Raw genomic sequence first — 17,005 nt, 5'->3', positions numbered from 1 at the left:
TGATTTATGATCACTTTGGCTAACCAGCGATTTGTTTGGTCTGCTGTCCAGAGAGGCTGGGTTTGTGGGTTTTTTTTGTTTTGTTTTTGTCTTTTTTAGAGTAGCAGTTTTTCACTGGAGTGCTGCAAGACCCTTCCAAGGGTGCTGTAGCATGGACACCATCCCCACTGCTGCGGCTGGGTGAAATTGCCCCATGCACCTCTGTTTCTAGGAGGCAGCAAAGTCAGATGGATAACCCTAATGCAGGCAGAAGTGCCTGCTCTGGCTCCACCATCTTATGGAAATAGTGTTGTGGGACAGTTTCATTTGGCTATGATGGTGATGCCATGGAGGGGGCACTACATTTAGAAAAATTTTGAATTTGAGGAGCCCCTTCATAAAGGTGAGAAAAACACTGCTTTACAGGCCTGTGCATCTAAGAAGGAGACATGAAGATAATTAGAAAATTCCTTTTTACAGCAAGTGGATAGGTTGACTTATAAACCAAATTTCCCTATCATAGTACAATGTAAGTTATAATGATGTGTCAGAAAGGCGGTGTTGCTGCTTTCTGCTAAGATTTATCTTACAAAAAGGCTTTATTTCTCTTACACCTGATTTATCTTACAAAAAGGCTTATGGTAACAATTGAAAGTATATTTTGTTTGTGATGGTAGATCTGTGCTGTTTTGGATTTGTATTATGGCAAATTTGTTTCTCCTTTTTAAAAGGTAACTTAAATACTGCTTAAAAATATTTACCTAATAAAATACATAATTATGTCCCTTCTTTTTAACGTATAATTTTGTATACATTTCCTACATTTGGAGACTCTGTATTTCTGAATATTTAAAAAATTGAGAAATTCCACATATGAGTACTTATTATTTTTCATTAATATAATTTATAAATTATTGAAAAGTATATTCCTTGATTATTTAAAATAATGTAAAATACATATTTTTGTTGCTATATTTTTCTATTCATGACTAAAAATTCCTACATTATAAAAAGGTATGAAGGTTGAGTCAGCTATAGGAAGTGTCACTATTCAGTGAACAATATTGATTCCATTAATAGTCCATGCTATATTAGTATTGCTATATTACATGTAAGAAAATATTCTGTGTCTCTCGTGAGGCCTTATATATACATATAACATGGTACATTATTGACTAAAATGATTCTGTAACATAATTTTTATTTTCATTGTTTGTAGAACTGCTTTTGATATCTAGACAACATGCCTACAAACAGCATCTGACTCCAAATAGACCTGCTAGAACAGAAAATATCACCCTCCCCCTGTATATAATGGAGAAGTTTGATTAAAAAAGGGTAATTTGGAAAAATATATTGCATATGATGCTAAACATAAAAATAAAGCTCTCATATAGTTTGAAGAATGCAATAAAAAGAAAATAACTTGTTTCCCTAGTTATTAAATATTTCTTTTTAAAATATTTTGTATTTAAATCAACAAAATGTAAACATAATCATTGTTCTTCACCAATATAATGAAATGTCATTATAAAATAGTCACATCTGTATCTTATGCTGTTGCAGAACTTTTCTTTAGAATGTAAAAGTATTTTTTAGAATATTTTAATGCTATTGTAATACACATATGCTTTTGATATTAATTTTGAGATATTAGTATTGAAAGATTAGTCAACATTACACTGAGTACTAAAATATGTATCTCCACAGAGAAAAGCAACAATAAAATATATGCCAAATCTAACAGATTTCTTAAATTGGATATAAGCACAAATTTGTTTTTGTTAAGAAAATGGAAATTCAGCAGTAAAATATTTTAATATGAATTAGGATTCCTCCTGACTAAACTATGAGAACCATATAAACTTCAACAGAAGTCACAAATAAGACGCGATTAGCCACATTTCATCTTTATAGAACCTTACTCCCATCTGTAAATTCAGTCAAAATATGAATTGAGAACACTGGTATTTAATAGTATACATTTTAAATTTAATATGTACAAGTTGGATAAAAGTTATATCAGAGCTTCTCAAAAGCTTTTAGTGCACTCTGCCAAGTATCTGAACTATGAAGCAATAGTTATATTTTTAACCTTCTGTAACTATACTTGGTTTCTTTCAGTTGTTCATGTCTCCCCCTCCCTGTTCACAGTGGTTCTTGCCAGTCCCGGTTCTGATATGTCTAGGGGAGAATGGCAGTCGAAACATTGTGTGCAATCACAATAACTAAGAGTGTGTATCCCAAAGTTGCTTATTATTAGGAATGCATTACTATCTTGGTTCAAATTAAGGATGCACTTGTCTCTTTTTGTAAAGATAAAAATATGAGTCTTGTAATCTTCTAATTCTGTTTGAAGCTTAATATTTAACTTCGCATTTCCTAATTTTTTAATGGTTTGACAAAGTACATACTTCACCAGAAATAGAGGGTTCTTGTTAGTTTTTTCTTTTTACATAAAAATATCAGAAAAATGACTTTCCCTGTAGTATGTATTTTAAAAATATTTTATCAGTGCTCATTTGAAGCCATCTCCCACCCCATCCTCATTAAAAAATTGGGCGACTGTGACATTGATGCCTACACAGTCAGATGGATTGCAGATTGGCTGACGGGTTACTCAGAGGGTGGTGGTGGACGGGTCATATTCAACCTGGGGAGAAGTGGGCAGCGGAGTCCCCCATGGCTCGGTCTTTGGGCCCGTGCTGCTCAATTTCTATATCAGTGATTTAGACGACAGGGTGAAAAGCACCCTGTTTAAATTTGCTGATGATACCAAAATTTGGGGTGAGGTGAGCATGGTAGCAGGGAGGGAAAGACTGCAGCAAGACCTGGATAGGTTACAGGAGTGGGCTAACAAAAGTAGGATGTGTTTCAATACTGACAAGTGCAGGGTGCTGCACTTGGGCAGTAGTAACCAGCAGCACACTTACAAGATGGGAAACTCCCTTCTTGAGAGCACGGAGGCAGAAAGGGATCTTGGAGTCATTACTGATTCCAAGATGAACATGGGCCGACAATGCGAGGTCACGGTTGGCAGGGCTAACGGACCTTGTGCATCCACAGGTGTATCTCTAGCGGGGACAAGGAGGTGATCCTTCCCCTCTACGCGAAACTGGTCAGGCCACAGCTGGAGTACTGTGTCCAGTTCTGTGCGCCCCACTTCAGGAGGGATGTGGACAACATGGAGAGGGTCCAGAGGAGGGCCACCCGCATGATCCGGGGACAACAGGGCAGACCCTACAATGAGAGACTGCAGGACCTGAACCTGTTCAGCCTTCACAAGAGAAGGCTGAGGGGGGACCTGGTGACCGTCTATAAACTCACTAGGGGGGACCAGAAGGGTTTGGGAGAGACTTTGTTTCCCCTAGCGCCCCCTGGCATAACAAGGGATTACAGCCACAAGTTGCTGGAGAGTAGGTTTAGATTAGACATCCGTAAGAAGTACTTCACAGTTAGGGTGGTTAGGATCTGGAACCAACTGCCAAGCGAAGTGGTGCTGGCTCCTACCCTGGGGGTCTTTAAGAGGAGGCTTGATGCCTACCTAGCTGGGATCATTTGAGCCCAGTTTTTTCTCCTGCCCAGGCGGGGGGTCGGACTTGAAGATCTACAAGGTCCCTTCCGACCCTACTTCTATGATTCTATGATTCTGTGCTGAATACTTTCCTTTTAACCAGTGACACAGGAGGAGGATTGCAGAATGGAGTCACTGTCCAAGAGGGGACAGATATAACTATTGAAATGTTTCAGTGGGCAAGCTGTACAGGAACAGATGCCTTTTGAAACATTCCGAAATAATCTTAAAGTGAAGTTCTATTTCCGAGTGTTTCACTGTTGGACGTGTGTTCATGGGGACATGATGCTGGGGATGGGGCTTTACCCAGGCTTGTCTTTTCACAAGACCTCTTGGGGTCCCAAACCAACATTAGAGGCAGCCTGATCAGCCACAGTCCCCTTTACCTTTCCCCCTGAGAAGGGGGAAAGGTGAGGTTCAGGGGATTTGGGAACTCCTGTTGCCCTTCCATCCCTGCTTGCCTGTCTTCCCACTCCTCTCCCCTCTACCTCCGTCCCTGGAAGGGGAGGGATGTGCTGAAAACAGAACCGCAGGTGGTTTCAGCCTGTTCTAGTGCTCCCTAACTGGTGCTAGAAGGGGCTGCAGCATTTTGCAGTATTCTGGCTAGGAGCAGAACAGGTGTGCATGTGTCCCCTGGCTGAAATGTTTTGTGTTGAAAGTATTTCCTAGTACATTTTACTTGGAAACATTTAAATTGTTATCTGTGTCCACACTGTAAGATTTCCCAGAGGATCTTTTTTCTAAGAGAGTGATTCAGTTTTTCAGGCTTCCTGGTAGTGTTTGAATAGGAAGTTCCAAATTGTGGAGCTTACAAGGGCTGTTGCTAGGAGAGAAGAACAAGGAGCCCTTTCCAAACTGTGGTAGTTATGCATTTCTAATGGTTGTGGACAGACGTAATGCTTAGAGCATTCTAAATACACTTCAAACCTCAAGAGTTTAGGTGTCACTAAACTAGATGCCACTTTAGACTAGATTAAACTTCCTTGAACATGTCCAAATCACACTGGGAAAGTTGAGTACCATTTTGAGCTGGGCCTCCTTGAACTGCTTTAATGTTATGTGCAGACAGAGCATTCTGTGCCTAGTATATGGTCAGTCCTCTTGGCATCCCAAACTTTACTGCTTCTCCCATTCCTCTTCCCCCAGCTCACTCCTTGCAATTGCTCCCCCAGGGCAATTGGGCTGCTCTGGGACATAGGCAGGACTCTACTGCCCAAACATCTGTTTCCTACAGAGCCAGGGAAGCAGTTAGCTTTTGTGTCATCTTCACTTCCATGCTAGGCACCCCGTGCAGGGGTCCCAGGCTTATTTGGAGTAGGAAAGACTAGCTAGGTTCTATGTGGAGGGCTTAGTGTCCCTCACCTTGTGGTGGATGGTTGTTGCAGCTGTTGATGGTGGAGGGGAAATGGAGCCATTGTACAAGAAAAATGTTTTATATAGCTTTTTACCTAGCAAAAATAGCTTCTGGTTTTTTACCATATTGACTCCTATCCTGTTTCAAAGCACTCTGTTGTGACCTCCTAAATAGTTAATTTACTGTTTTCCCTCAGTCACAGTTTTCTCTTTTGTTGTGAATCAAGCATCTTTCTTTTACACTTTTTCCTGTTACCCAGTTTTTCTAAGGTCACTTTAAAAAATAAATAATTGAAGAAATTCCTTCTGTTTTAGCTTATACAGTAGTTTCAATGCCCACTGCTAACAGGAACCATGCATTTGCTCTCTACCATTATCTGTTTGAATGAAATAAAATGAGAAAGTCTCTCTTTTAAAAAAAAACAACCCAAAAACAACCCCCCCCCAACCCCACCCACCCAAAATCCCAGAGAAACCTTTCTTGTCTTTGTGGTTGTCCATTTTGACTTGTCAGTTGAAGCTGTTGGGAAATGGCATGAATGTTAATTGTTTGATTTTTGTAGGACAGAAAACCCAAAGGCCACTAATGAGGGAGGAAAAAAGAGGTATAATATTATGGGGAAAAGTTTTAAAACATAGTGTACTTTGAAAAAGTAAACACTGAGTGCATGCTGTATTTAGTTGTAACTGTACAGATAAAAGTGGAATATTGTTGAACCTATTACTTATGTGCCTTAGTAGGTGAATTTACTGACAGCTGTATTTAATTTAATTGTTCATACACTAACTTAAACTTATGTTTTGGTCTGTTTTATGCAGGGCTGTATATTAAGTGGTTTATTGAAATTTCTCCTGTGTCCACACATTGTTGTGTGTAGATTTTGTTCATACATATAATTATGTTTTTATAAACAGGATAGTGATTGTGATACAGCATATAATTTGTTACAGGCTGCAGAATCAGTGGACAATGAGTCTTGAAAACATCTGACAACTCCAGTGAGTGCCGGTCACTCACTTGGCCCTGTAGGTCACTGGATTGAAAAATCAGCATGTATACAGTTTTTTCTGTCCATATTGAATTATGAATTATACGTAGTAAAATGGTACACTAAGGTATAGTATTCCCATGCTAATACACTTTGCAAATCAAGAGGTTAACCATTAAACTGGTACTGTTGATTAGTGTAGGACAACTAGAAATACCTCTTCCACAAATAGTGAAATAGAGGCTTAGAGGAGAAGATGCGTTGCACTGAAATGATAGTGATGCATGTGTGTAGCCATTTGGGTGTTAACCTTTAAGTGAAAATCATAGTACCTGGGGTCACATGTCATCCCACACTTCTGATGTGTGTCTACACTGCAATTAAATTATTCATATGTTCTGTACATCCATGAGGCCACAGTGGACAGCTTATTCATCTGTTTCTAAAATAATTGTGGATAATAACTCTCTTAAAGGATTTGGAGCCACTTTTTTAGTTTATACTAGGGGTGCACAAAATACGGCCTGTGGGCTGGAGGCAGTAGGACCCAGGGGAAGCCTGGCAGGCTCCCACAGCAGGGCCCATCTGGGGCACCCCCCCTCTCCCCCCCCAGCCAGAAGCCCCAGCAGGGGCTTCCGGCCTGGGACCATGTGGCTGTGCTGTACTGGAACCTCAGGTAAGGGGGAGGGAAGGGCAGGGGAGGACCCCAGGCAGGGAAGGAGCGTGGGGAAAAGTGGCCCCTCCCCTGCCCCATGGCTGGTGCTCCCTGCTGCAGCCATTTGCAGCCTGCGCAGGGCCGTCCTGAGCAGGCATAGACAGCCCAACGTGGGCTCTGAGCAGCAGCAGCTTGCGACGCCAGCCATGGGGCAGGTGAAGGGTCGCCCCCCCCACCCCCCCCTGCTCAACACCAGCTTGTAACCCACCCTTGCTGGCAGCCTGGGCCCTGTACCGGCTCTGGGCTCGCCCACTGGGGTTGTGCTGTGGCGGCAGCAGCTGCAGCCCCCCCAGCTTGCTGTGGTGGGCAGTGTTTGCTGCTGCTGCCTGTCTGGAGCTCGCGTGCTGGGCAACACAGAGGCGGCAGTGGCAAACACTGCCCTGTGCAACAAGCGGGGGGCGGGGAACCCGCAGGTGCTGCCACTGTGTGCAGCCCAGGCTGGTAGCGGGGGCAGGTTACAAGCTGGTGCTGAGAATAGGGTGGGGAAAAGCATCCTCTTGCCCAGCCTGTCTCCGGCACCCTGTGCTGCAGCTGCTCGCAGCCCACCTGCAGCTGCCTGTGCCGGCTCAGGACAGCCCCACGCAGGCTGCAAGTGGCTGCAGCAGGGACCGCTGGCCATGGGATTGGGGAGGGGTCACTTTTCCCAGCACTCAGCACCAGCTTCTTCTCTGCCAGTAAGCGTGGGATCGGGGCTGCACGCTGCCCCCGGCCTGTACCGCAGGGCTGGGGCAGCACTGAGAGTAAGTGGGAGTGTGGGGCCCACACTGTTGTCCTGGGACTAGCACTGGTGGGGTCCAGAGCAGGGGTGCAGGGTCCCTGCCAGCATGGGCTCTATGGAGCCAGGCCAGCTCCCCACCTCTCTGTGATGGTGCAGCCCAGCTCCACAGACTGGTGCTGGCCCTGAGACATTGCTCCCAAGACATTGGGGTATTGGACCCAAGATGGTGACCGGGGGCAGGGCACCTGTTAAGGGACGGGGCTACCCATGTGGCCCTTGACAGCTTGCCAAAACTGGGTGTAAGTGGCCCTTCTCTCAAAATAATTGCCTGCCCGGTTTATACGATGTGTTGGCCTGTTTTGTTAAGGGTGTTTTCTGTATATCTGCAGATAAACCACACTTTAAAAAGTACATGGAGAATTTAGAAAGGGTCCAGAGCCCTTTATAATAACAAAGGGCTTGGAAAAAGCAAGTCACATGGGGAGAGGTTGAAGGAGCTAGGCATGCTCAGCTTGCAGAAAAGGCACTTAAGAGGGGACATGATAGCAGTCTTCAAGTACTTGAAGGGCTGCTATATGGAAGAGGACAAACACCTTTTCTTTCTTGCTGCAGAAAGGTGGATGCAGACCAATGGCTTGAAATGGTAACAAAGTAGGTTTAGATTGGCTATCTGGAAAAAAAAAAAAACCTTCACTATTAGAATAGTGAGGTAGTGGAATAGACTGGCTAGGGAACTTGTATACTCTCGATCACTGGAGGTGTTCAAGAAGAGGTTGGGCAGCCACTGGTTGGGAATGATCTAGGTACACTGAGTACGATTGGGGGTGGGGTTTAAACCCTCACCCTGGCTTGGATGTCCCCAGCTAGGGTGTGCCTGGAGGGAGAGGGGAAGCAGCCCCTGCTTGGCTTTGCTACACTTGCCACTCCTGTGACCGGCACGCTGAGGCAGAAGGGATGAAGCAGGATTTAAACCCCTTTTCCCAACAGCACAGGACAGTAGCAGGGTCTGCCTGGCATGGGTGCAGCAGCCCATGCCAGGCTTTTCTCTTGATTTAGCTGAGGCGCCAAGGGTGCAGCCAGATGCTGGTTCCTGCCCTTGGCCTCAGTGTGCCGGCCTGGGGGCAGCATCTGGCCATGCCCTCACCGCCTCTGCTAGAGTGGTGAGCAGGGCAAAAGCCTGGGAGGGACTGCACTCCTGCCAGGCAGACTCCGGCTGGGATCCCATGCTAGTGGGAGAGGGAAGGGAGGGGTTCTTAAACCCCCCTCCCTCCCTTTCTTCCTTAGCATGCTGGCCCAGGGCCTGTTTCTGGCCATGCCCCTGCCTTCTCTGCTCAAGCAGCAAGTGGAGGAAAAGCAGCTGTTCCATCCATCCTCACCAGGCAGACCCGGGTGCAGTCATGAGCAGGGTTTCCTACCCCAACCACTTCTGTCAGCCAGAGTAGAGATAGTGCTACAATTAGGCAGCAGAGAGGCAGGGCTAACCCTGCTCCACTGGAGCAGACAGCACGGCCCAGCCCAGGGCTGCAAAGTATGCTGGGATGCTGGAGGACTGTGAGTTAACTTGAACCAGGACGGGGCCTGGGACAGAAGTTCCATAAACGGGTTTGACCTATATCAGATAAACCTAGTTGAGTGTCTTACCAGACCTATCTTAAACCAGTTTTGGCCATTTTGGAAGCAATTTATGTGCACTGAATTTCTGTTCTGTTACAGGTTTAAACTAGTTTCTGATCACTTAAACTGGTTTATGTGTAACGTCTGTACCTAGTCAATTAGAATTCATTCAGAGGGACCAGAAAGGAAGCATGAGTGGAATTAGTTTAATAACCATGACATTTTGCAATGACAAGCCGTTGCTGTCAGACAAAATAGAGCTTCAGCTATTAAAAAAAAAAAAAAAGCAGCTGCCAGAGAACTGAGTTGCAAAATTTCTAACCACCATTAGTGCGTAGCTTGTGTCAAACATTTGATTGTTTCAGCCTTGTCAGTGTCCCTCCCCTAACTCCACAGTATCTTAGGAATAGGTAAGTGTAGAGAAAAGAAGAGTGTGATGATTGTAGCATGTAGTTTTGTGATGCAGCTACTCTCCCAACCCTAAAAGAACACCTGAGTTCATGATACTTATGCATGCCTAGAAGGTGAGATTTGTATGTGTTGTCAAATTTGCAGTTTAGACATCAAAACGAACCCAGCTATATATGGCCTCAACAAAAAGCCTTCTGTCAAGGGATTGACACTTTAAGAAGTGTAAGGATTGCTGTTTCTGTGATTAATGCCTACTCATTATTTGGTTAAAGGGTGTAGCTCTTTGAGGGGGGTGGGAAAGTGTCATAACCAAAAAGTAGAATTTATTGGGCTTTACTAAATAATATTTAGAGGGGGGAGAGAGCCAGTACATCAATATGGCCTGTGACTGTAGTGAGCCATTTATTTAAAATCGATGGGACTTCTGTATTGCATTTTAGATATGAATTGAATTTTATAGGAATGGTATTTTGGAAGCCTAAATTCTCGTGGGGTAGTAAATAAAAATGAATAATTTTCCGCTTAAAGAAGTGTCTTATCACTAATGATTCCCAGCAGGTTGGAGGGAACTTTGGAAGATGTGTGTACAAAGGGGAAGGAGTTCTCCTTCTTGTTCCGCTCATTCCAGCCTATAAGTAATCTGTGGATTTCTGTTCCCTTTTTTTTTGTTTGCTGTGGCTCTGCAGTACCTCTGGTTATAAGCAATCTGTTTTCACAGTTTGTTGGTTGAACTCATTTTGGAAGAGAAAATGTCTGACTGCCCCAGCACAGTTGCACTCTAACAATAGTATACTTATGTGCATTCTTCACATACTGTTTCATGTTAACACATCATTCATTCCCCAGCTGCAGTAGTCTAACTATCAGTCTCCCATCTCCTTTATCCATGTTTCATCTGTATCTCACACATTCCTACATGCACACAGCTTGTCCTTGCAAGCAGATATAAAATGCACTTGTAGGTTTTTCAATACTTGCTGCTCACTGGGTGGGATGGGACCACCCTGCTTAGTGGTGGGTTTTTGCTCCAGAGAATGTGTATTGCCTTTCTTCATTAATTGGTCCTTGATTTGGGGTCTTTTACAGACGTTTGGAGCTGTGATGATTTGATCCATATTGCTTTTATGAACATTTAGTTATAGGGAGGCCTCATCCTTTGTATGTCTTCTAGTGAACTATGTGTGCATGTATATAGGAAGCTGAGCATATCTAGCTATTTGTGATTTATTTTAAAAAATTGCTTTTTCTGTTAATATATAAAATAAAGAATTTTTTTTTTTTACATCTTGTCATGCCTCCCTTAAAAACTGTGAAACCTTACTTGCATCATAACTAATATTATCATAATAATGTTATATATCATAACTGAATAGTTGAATAAAACTGTTGAATAGGTTGATTGAATAACAAATGTAAATAACTTACACAAGGGTTTATTCTCTCAATTTTTTTAGTTATGGGAGGAAAATAACTAGAGACTTAGAAGTCACAAGGAAAAAGCAAAAATATTAGAAAATGATCCACAAATGTGGAATTTAAATATTTTGAAGAAGCTTAAGACAAAATAACATCAAATAAGAAATACTGGAATTTTTACCAAAAGCTCACAAAAAAGTTGATTTTTTTGATTTGTGGTTCTGTTACCACACTGGTTATAAAACTATAGATGGCGAGCCAGTGAACAAATTAGGGACTGCCAAATAATAGCTCTTGGAACACATAGTCTTTGGGATTTTAACCATAGGAAGTAATTTGGAAGACTCTCTCCATTAGACGCATAGTTGTCTAAATCAAAGGATGTGATATGTTTCCAAAAATCTAGAGAAAATTACTTTTTCCTCCCGGAAGATTGTGCACCTAGAAGGCAAACTAGGAGAGTGTCATCTTTACTTGGCAAAGTTCAGTAAGATCCTTGACCTTGATCTCCAGTGTCAAACAATCAAGTTCATCCACCCATGCTTACATGCAACTCCTTTATTTTCTAGTCTTATTCAGTTGTTTTTCATGGGCATGTTTGCCCATCAGAGTTTCATGTCTAAACCACATCCTATAAGAGAAGAGTGAAGATAAGTTCGAGGTTGGCCATTCCTCCTCAGTTGTTGAAAGCAGGAAGACTTCATGATTTTAAGGTCCTCCCTTGACATTCTTGACATAACATTTTTAATAACCAATGACAGCTCTCAGGGTAAGCAGAATACATAGTGCACAATGTGCTTCAGGTCGCTTTAGTTTCAGAACATCAGTTTCATTGAGATGCATGCTATGGAAAGCCCTTTGGACTCTTAGTATCACCTGACCAAGCACAGTGTCCACTGACAGACATGGAAACAACCATACAAAATGGTGTGTCATGGAGGCACTGGGGTGCTCCGTGCCTGAGAAGGAGATAAGGTGAGCTGTCAGTCACCAGGGCAGCTCAGGTGCTGATTGTCAGAGCTGCCAATCAACAGGGCAGTGCAGCTGTGGGTTGCTAGGGCAACCAGCCAGTCAGGTGGCCAGAAGGGGGCAGGGCCGGGCCTTTATAAATAGCCCAGGCTGGAGCCTGACTAGCAGTTCCCTTCTGGCAGCCGCAGGAGCAGGAGCTCCGCGGCTGAGCTGAGCAGCCTGAATTGGTAGTGGCAGCCTTGTGGTGCTGACTGGCTGTGATGATGCCGGGGATGAGAGCCTCTTGACGAGGGGTAGGGTTGGAGGCCCTGGTGGGGGGGGCTCAGTGTTTATGTTATGAGCAGGAGGCTCTGTGTTTTATGTTGAAGCCAGGTGGCTGGCGTTTTGGTTATAGTTACACCGGAGGACCGGGTGAGGCTGTAGGGGGGTGAGGAGGCCTCAGGGGGCTCCCCAGCAGCCTGGGGGTTCCCAGTGCCCAGTAGGGGCACGGTGCCAGTGGGGCAAAGGACCCAGAGAAGGGTCAAGGGGGCCAGGCACGGCTGCGGCCACCTGAGCCCCAAGTGCAAGGAGCGCGGTATAGGCCCAGTAGGAGGGCAACCGCTGCGGGGAGCGCGGCGTGGGCCCTAGAAAGGGCAAGGCCCCAGAGGGGGGCAGAGAGCGTGTGCGAGGAGCGCAGGCATGGGCCCAAAAGGGGGGGCAACGGCCGCGGATAGGGCGGCAGAGACCCGAGAGGCGCCGGAGGCACAGTAGAGGCCCTGAGACAGGCGCAAAAGCCCAGAGGTGGGCGATTTAGGCCCAGAGCAGGGCAGTAGGCTGAGAGCCAGGCCCAAGGGGTGCCGGTGACAGGGCAGTGGTGGAGAGCCAGACCCAGGGACACCAGGCGGGTGATGAGCCCGGGGTGCTAGAGAGAGCACCAGAGGGACCGCACAACGTCCCACTCATAGCCCTTAAGGTGGGGGCGCATAGAGGTACCCCATTTTAGAGTAGGGGCAGGACCACACGCACCGTTCACCAGGGGGATAAAGGCAGCCTCCCATCAAAACTCATTTAAGATCAAAGTCGTGGCGGGCGAGAATCCGAGGGTGCTGAATACAGCCTTGAGTGACGGTAGGGGGCGCTAGGGAGTTCACGGCCGCTCCTAGGCCCCACTCCCTCACACGGTGCTTTTCCTAGGGTTACCATGCATCTAGGTTTTCCCGGACATGTTCTCTTTTTGGGTCCTCCCATTGCTGTCCAGGGCTTTTTTAAAAATATCACCAAGTGTCTCAGTGTCTGAGATTTTGCTCTGCCTCTGCTTTCCCGGCACTTCCTGGCTCACCCAAGCAAGGAGCAGCTTGCTGCTGAGGGGAGGAGGAGCAGGGCCATCATGTGCAAACCAGGTTACTGGATATATGTAGTGGTTTGGATGGTCAAGTCTGCCTCTTTGCCTTGTTTGTGCTACCAGCAGCAGTAATATAAAAAAAATAAATAAAAGGAAGTAATGACCTTTCTGATTGCCCCAAGCTGGCTGAGAAGGCTATGGTGTTCACTTGACACAGAACTGTCCATGTTCCCAGCATGTAGGTTCTTCTGTCCTTGAGCCCTGTGGGGTGGGTCGGGCTTCGCACTACCTTCCGCCTCCTCACGTTGGGACTGCTACTCAGTGCCTAAGAGTTGCTCACCTGAAGGCTGCACCTGTCTGGGTTGCCTGCCACGACTTTGATGGTAATCTGTTTCAGTGTTGTCCATCCGGCACGTGTCAGTCTAAAGGTGGGACTCCTAGATCCTCAGGGTCCCGTGTCAATGAGAGCTCCGCCACCCCTACACCCTCACCCGAACCTCCAGTATGTGGCTGCCTATCTAGGTCGGCCACTTAATAGGGTATCTCTCCAATTAATCTCAACCAAGGAAAACAAAAAAGGTCAACACCTGTGGAGAAGCTTGAGAGAGTCCAGAGGAGAGCCACGCGCATGATCAGAGGTTAGGAAAACAGATCTTACGATGATAGGCTGAGAGCCATGGGACTCTTTAGCCTGGAAAAGCATAGGCTCAGGGGTGATCTGATGGCCACCTATAAGTTTTTCAGGGGTGACCACCAGGATCTGGGGGAACGTATGATCACCAGAGCGCCCCAAGGGATGATGAGGTGGAACGGTCACAAACTCCTGCAAGACCGTTTCAGGCTGGACATAAAGAAGAATTTCTTTACTGTCCGAGCCCCCAAGGTCTGGAACAGTCTGCCAGCGGAGGTGGTTCAGGCACCTACATTGAACACCTTCAAGAGTAAATTGGATGCTTATCTTGCTGGGATCCTATGACCCCAGCTGACTTCCTGCCCTTTGGGCAGGGGGCTGGACTCGATGATCTCCCGAGGTCCCTACCAGCCCTGATGTCTATGAAATCTATGAACACAAATGGCTATGGCCAGAGATTCCTCAGAGCTTGGGACCCGCTTCAATCCTCTTTGGACGTCCTCTTCTCTTTCCCTGTACGCCGTGGGGTTGAAACCTCTTTTCCAACTCCCAAGAAGTCTCCAGCCCTCTCTAGGGCTCCTCGAGACCACTTGGTTCCTTTACTGATGGGGTGGCAATCTCACAGTCTGTGTCTGCCCCTGTATTATGGTATATACGGTAGCCAGAGCTACCAGGTTCCAGCCGCTCCCAGTGGCTTCCCACCGTCCACAGCTTCGTCAGGCTGTTAGCCTGGGCTCACAAACCCCTTGCGCCAAAAGGTCCGGCCAAGCTTCAGGGTGGTGCGCATCCACCCCAGCGTGCCCTCGCCGGTGTCTGCTTCCCCGCTGTCCTCTTCCGGTTCCACTGCCCCTGCTCTCAGCTCCGGCATCTCCTTTATGTTGGCCTTTGCCGTACTGGCCACGCCTTCTCCCATGCACCTGGAGAAGGTAAGTTTGCGCCCCATGTTCCGGGGTTGAGTGCGGGGGCTTAGCGCGATCCCGCCGGGGCGGGAAGCCTCGGAGCCTGCTCGCTCCTCCACTCCCTCACAAGCCCACTCTGTTTTTCACCTTGAACTTCCCAAGTTGGGTATGTTGAATGTCATTGTATAACTAAGCTGTTTCTCCAGAGCAATGGACACTTGTTTTAACCTCCCATTGACTTTTAACCTGCCTAAGTTAGTTTTAAAACTGGAGCATAGATTCCCAAGTGAAGGTGCTTTTGAAAATTTTACCCTGTATTCTCAATGTCCATACTTGGTGAGTCAGTTCTCCTTGTGGGTTGCAGCATTATCTCTAGTGGGGCTATAAAGTGCAAAGTTATTTCTGGGCTCTCTTTCAAAACTTGTAGTTATGCAGGCCCCAAGACGATTTTTACTATTCCAATCTGAAGGTTGAAATGCAATAAGCTCTCAGGAGTATTTGTTCTGGGCAGTTTTCCTTTGAGCAGTGAAGTGTAGTTCAGGAATTAAGCAATCTGGTACCTGGAATGCCATCAGCACCTGAAGCAGTACTTCTCATTAATGCTTCCTGTCAACGCTTCTACTGAATCTGGCTGTTATTCTTGAAGCACTCCAAGTGCTCCTTGTAAAATTAATTTATACCACCTAGCTCATTTTAGATTACTATTTATGCCTGCATGCATGTGAAAGAGGGTACAAGTATGTGACTTTTGGTAGGAGGGTTTCATATAGGATACTTTATGATTGCCCCCAACAGCTACTCCCATTTCTTGAGGATGGATGCGTCTTGAAAGCATTTTAGGCACTGAATTGTTGGGACCAACAGTTAACACTGTTAGTCTCTAAGCCAGCAAGTTTACTAGACATCAGAGCTCTAGCTTACTTTATAATTCTTGAAGTTTGCCATGTCAGGGCAATCCAAGCTGTTTGTACATTCCAGTAAAGTTGAAATTCAAAACTATCTTCTCTTGTTATGACTTTCCTAGGAGTGAGAGTTACCAAATTTACAGATAGAGAGAACAGTGTCATCATCTTCTATGTGATTAGTGCTATATAACTGTTAACTTTTTCAGCATCTGTTTAGATTAGTCTTGGGAATGTGTGTTTTTTATACTGTCATATTTGATAAATAATGCAGAGCTATCTGCTTAGAGTTATGAGACACATTTCTGTCTTTGCTCCCCATTAGGGCAGGTCTTTGATGCTTTGCTTTACATACGGTTTTGTTTAAAATAGTCTGAGATGTCATTGTTTCCTGATTTACAGTTTTTTGACTCTTGTGCTGCACTCTTTTGGAATGATTACAACACATTACTGCTGCTACTTCAGTAGATTGTAAAATTAATTCAGTTACACAAAGAGATTAGACTTTTCATTGCAAGTGCTACATAGTTTTGTGGAAGATGGTAGGAAGTGGCTAGTTTGTGTTTTAGGCTATGTATAATAGGTTGTATAAAACTGGAAAAACATGAATGACAATCTAGTCACATTTATCTGTTTAAAATCGCTGGCATATAAGCTGCCTTCACCACAGGCAAAAGAGTCATCACCATATTTTCTTGCATACAGTATGCACCCTCTCACCCCCCCCCCTCAAAAAAACAGCTGCTGAGAATGGAAGCATGCATTTCTACCTAAAGAATACAGTATGGTAATAACATCTGATTTCTGCTTTCGACGTGGGTTACTTTGTATTAGTGAAATTTAAGGGGTGGGGGTTTTGTTGTTTTTTTTTACATTTTATTCTTTTTCTTTTTATATCTATTTGTAGGTGCATTCAGAGAATTTGGAGTCCTTTGCATCCATGTTGAGACATTCTCCTTTAGTTCAGATGGGACCTGCCAAAGGCAAGATTGTTATAGGTGAAATTTTCCATATTATGGAAAATGATCTTTATATAGATTTTGGTGGCAAGTTTCACTGCGTGTGCGGAAGACCAGTAGCAGATGCAGAGTAAGTAATATGACTGTAGAATGATTAAATATATGAGAAATACTTAAGGTAATTTAAAATTGAAAATCTCTTGGGGTGACGTCCAGTACGATGTCTTTGTAATTTATGTATTTGACACTGCTGATTATATAAGTCTCTTAAAGATAATTGATGCAAGTCACAAACTGATCTGCTTTAGCTCAGAAATCACCATAAAAGTTACCCTTGCATTGTCTCATCATTGGCACCCACATTTTACAACTTCTAAAAGTCCAGAGGGACTTGTGTTTGTTTAAAGTGTGATTCACAAATGGATCATTGACTGTGGATCCAAAAGTGTTTGTTTAATAATGTTTTCTGTTTTATTTTAGTTAGAATTGTAAGATATTTAAATATTAAGCATCTGGTACTGTGTATTGGCCACAAATAAACAATGAGCAATTGGA

General features: G+C 44.8%; 1 protein-coding gene across 1 annotated transcript in view; it reads left to right on the top strand.

Moving 5' to 3' along the window:
- Positions 1-17,005, top strand: part of MRPS28 (mitochondrial ribosomal protein S28) — a 138,007-nt gene that overhangs the window by 15,326 nt on the left and 105,676 nt on the right. The window contains exon 2 of the mRNA XM_090040229.1: positions 16,399-16,580. Within this exon, the coding sequence (XP_089896355.1) occupies positions 16,399-16,580 (182 nt within the window). The remainder of the gene's footprint in view (positions 1-16,398; positions 16,581-17,005) is intronic.

Source organism: Crocodylus siamensis, chromosome 3, assembly GCF_052110815.1.
Source record: "Crocodylus siamensis isolate JL-2025a chromosome 3, ASM5211081v1, whole genome shotgun sequence".
NCBI lineage: Eukaryota > Metazoa > Chordata > Crocodylia > Crocodylidae > Crocodylus > Crocodylus siamensis.
Note: the sequence above shows the minus strand (reverse complement) of the source record. Positions and strands in the feature narration are given on the sequence as shown.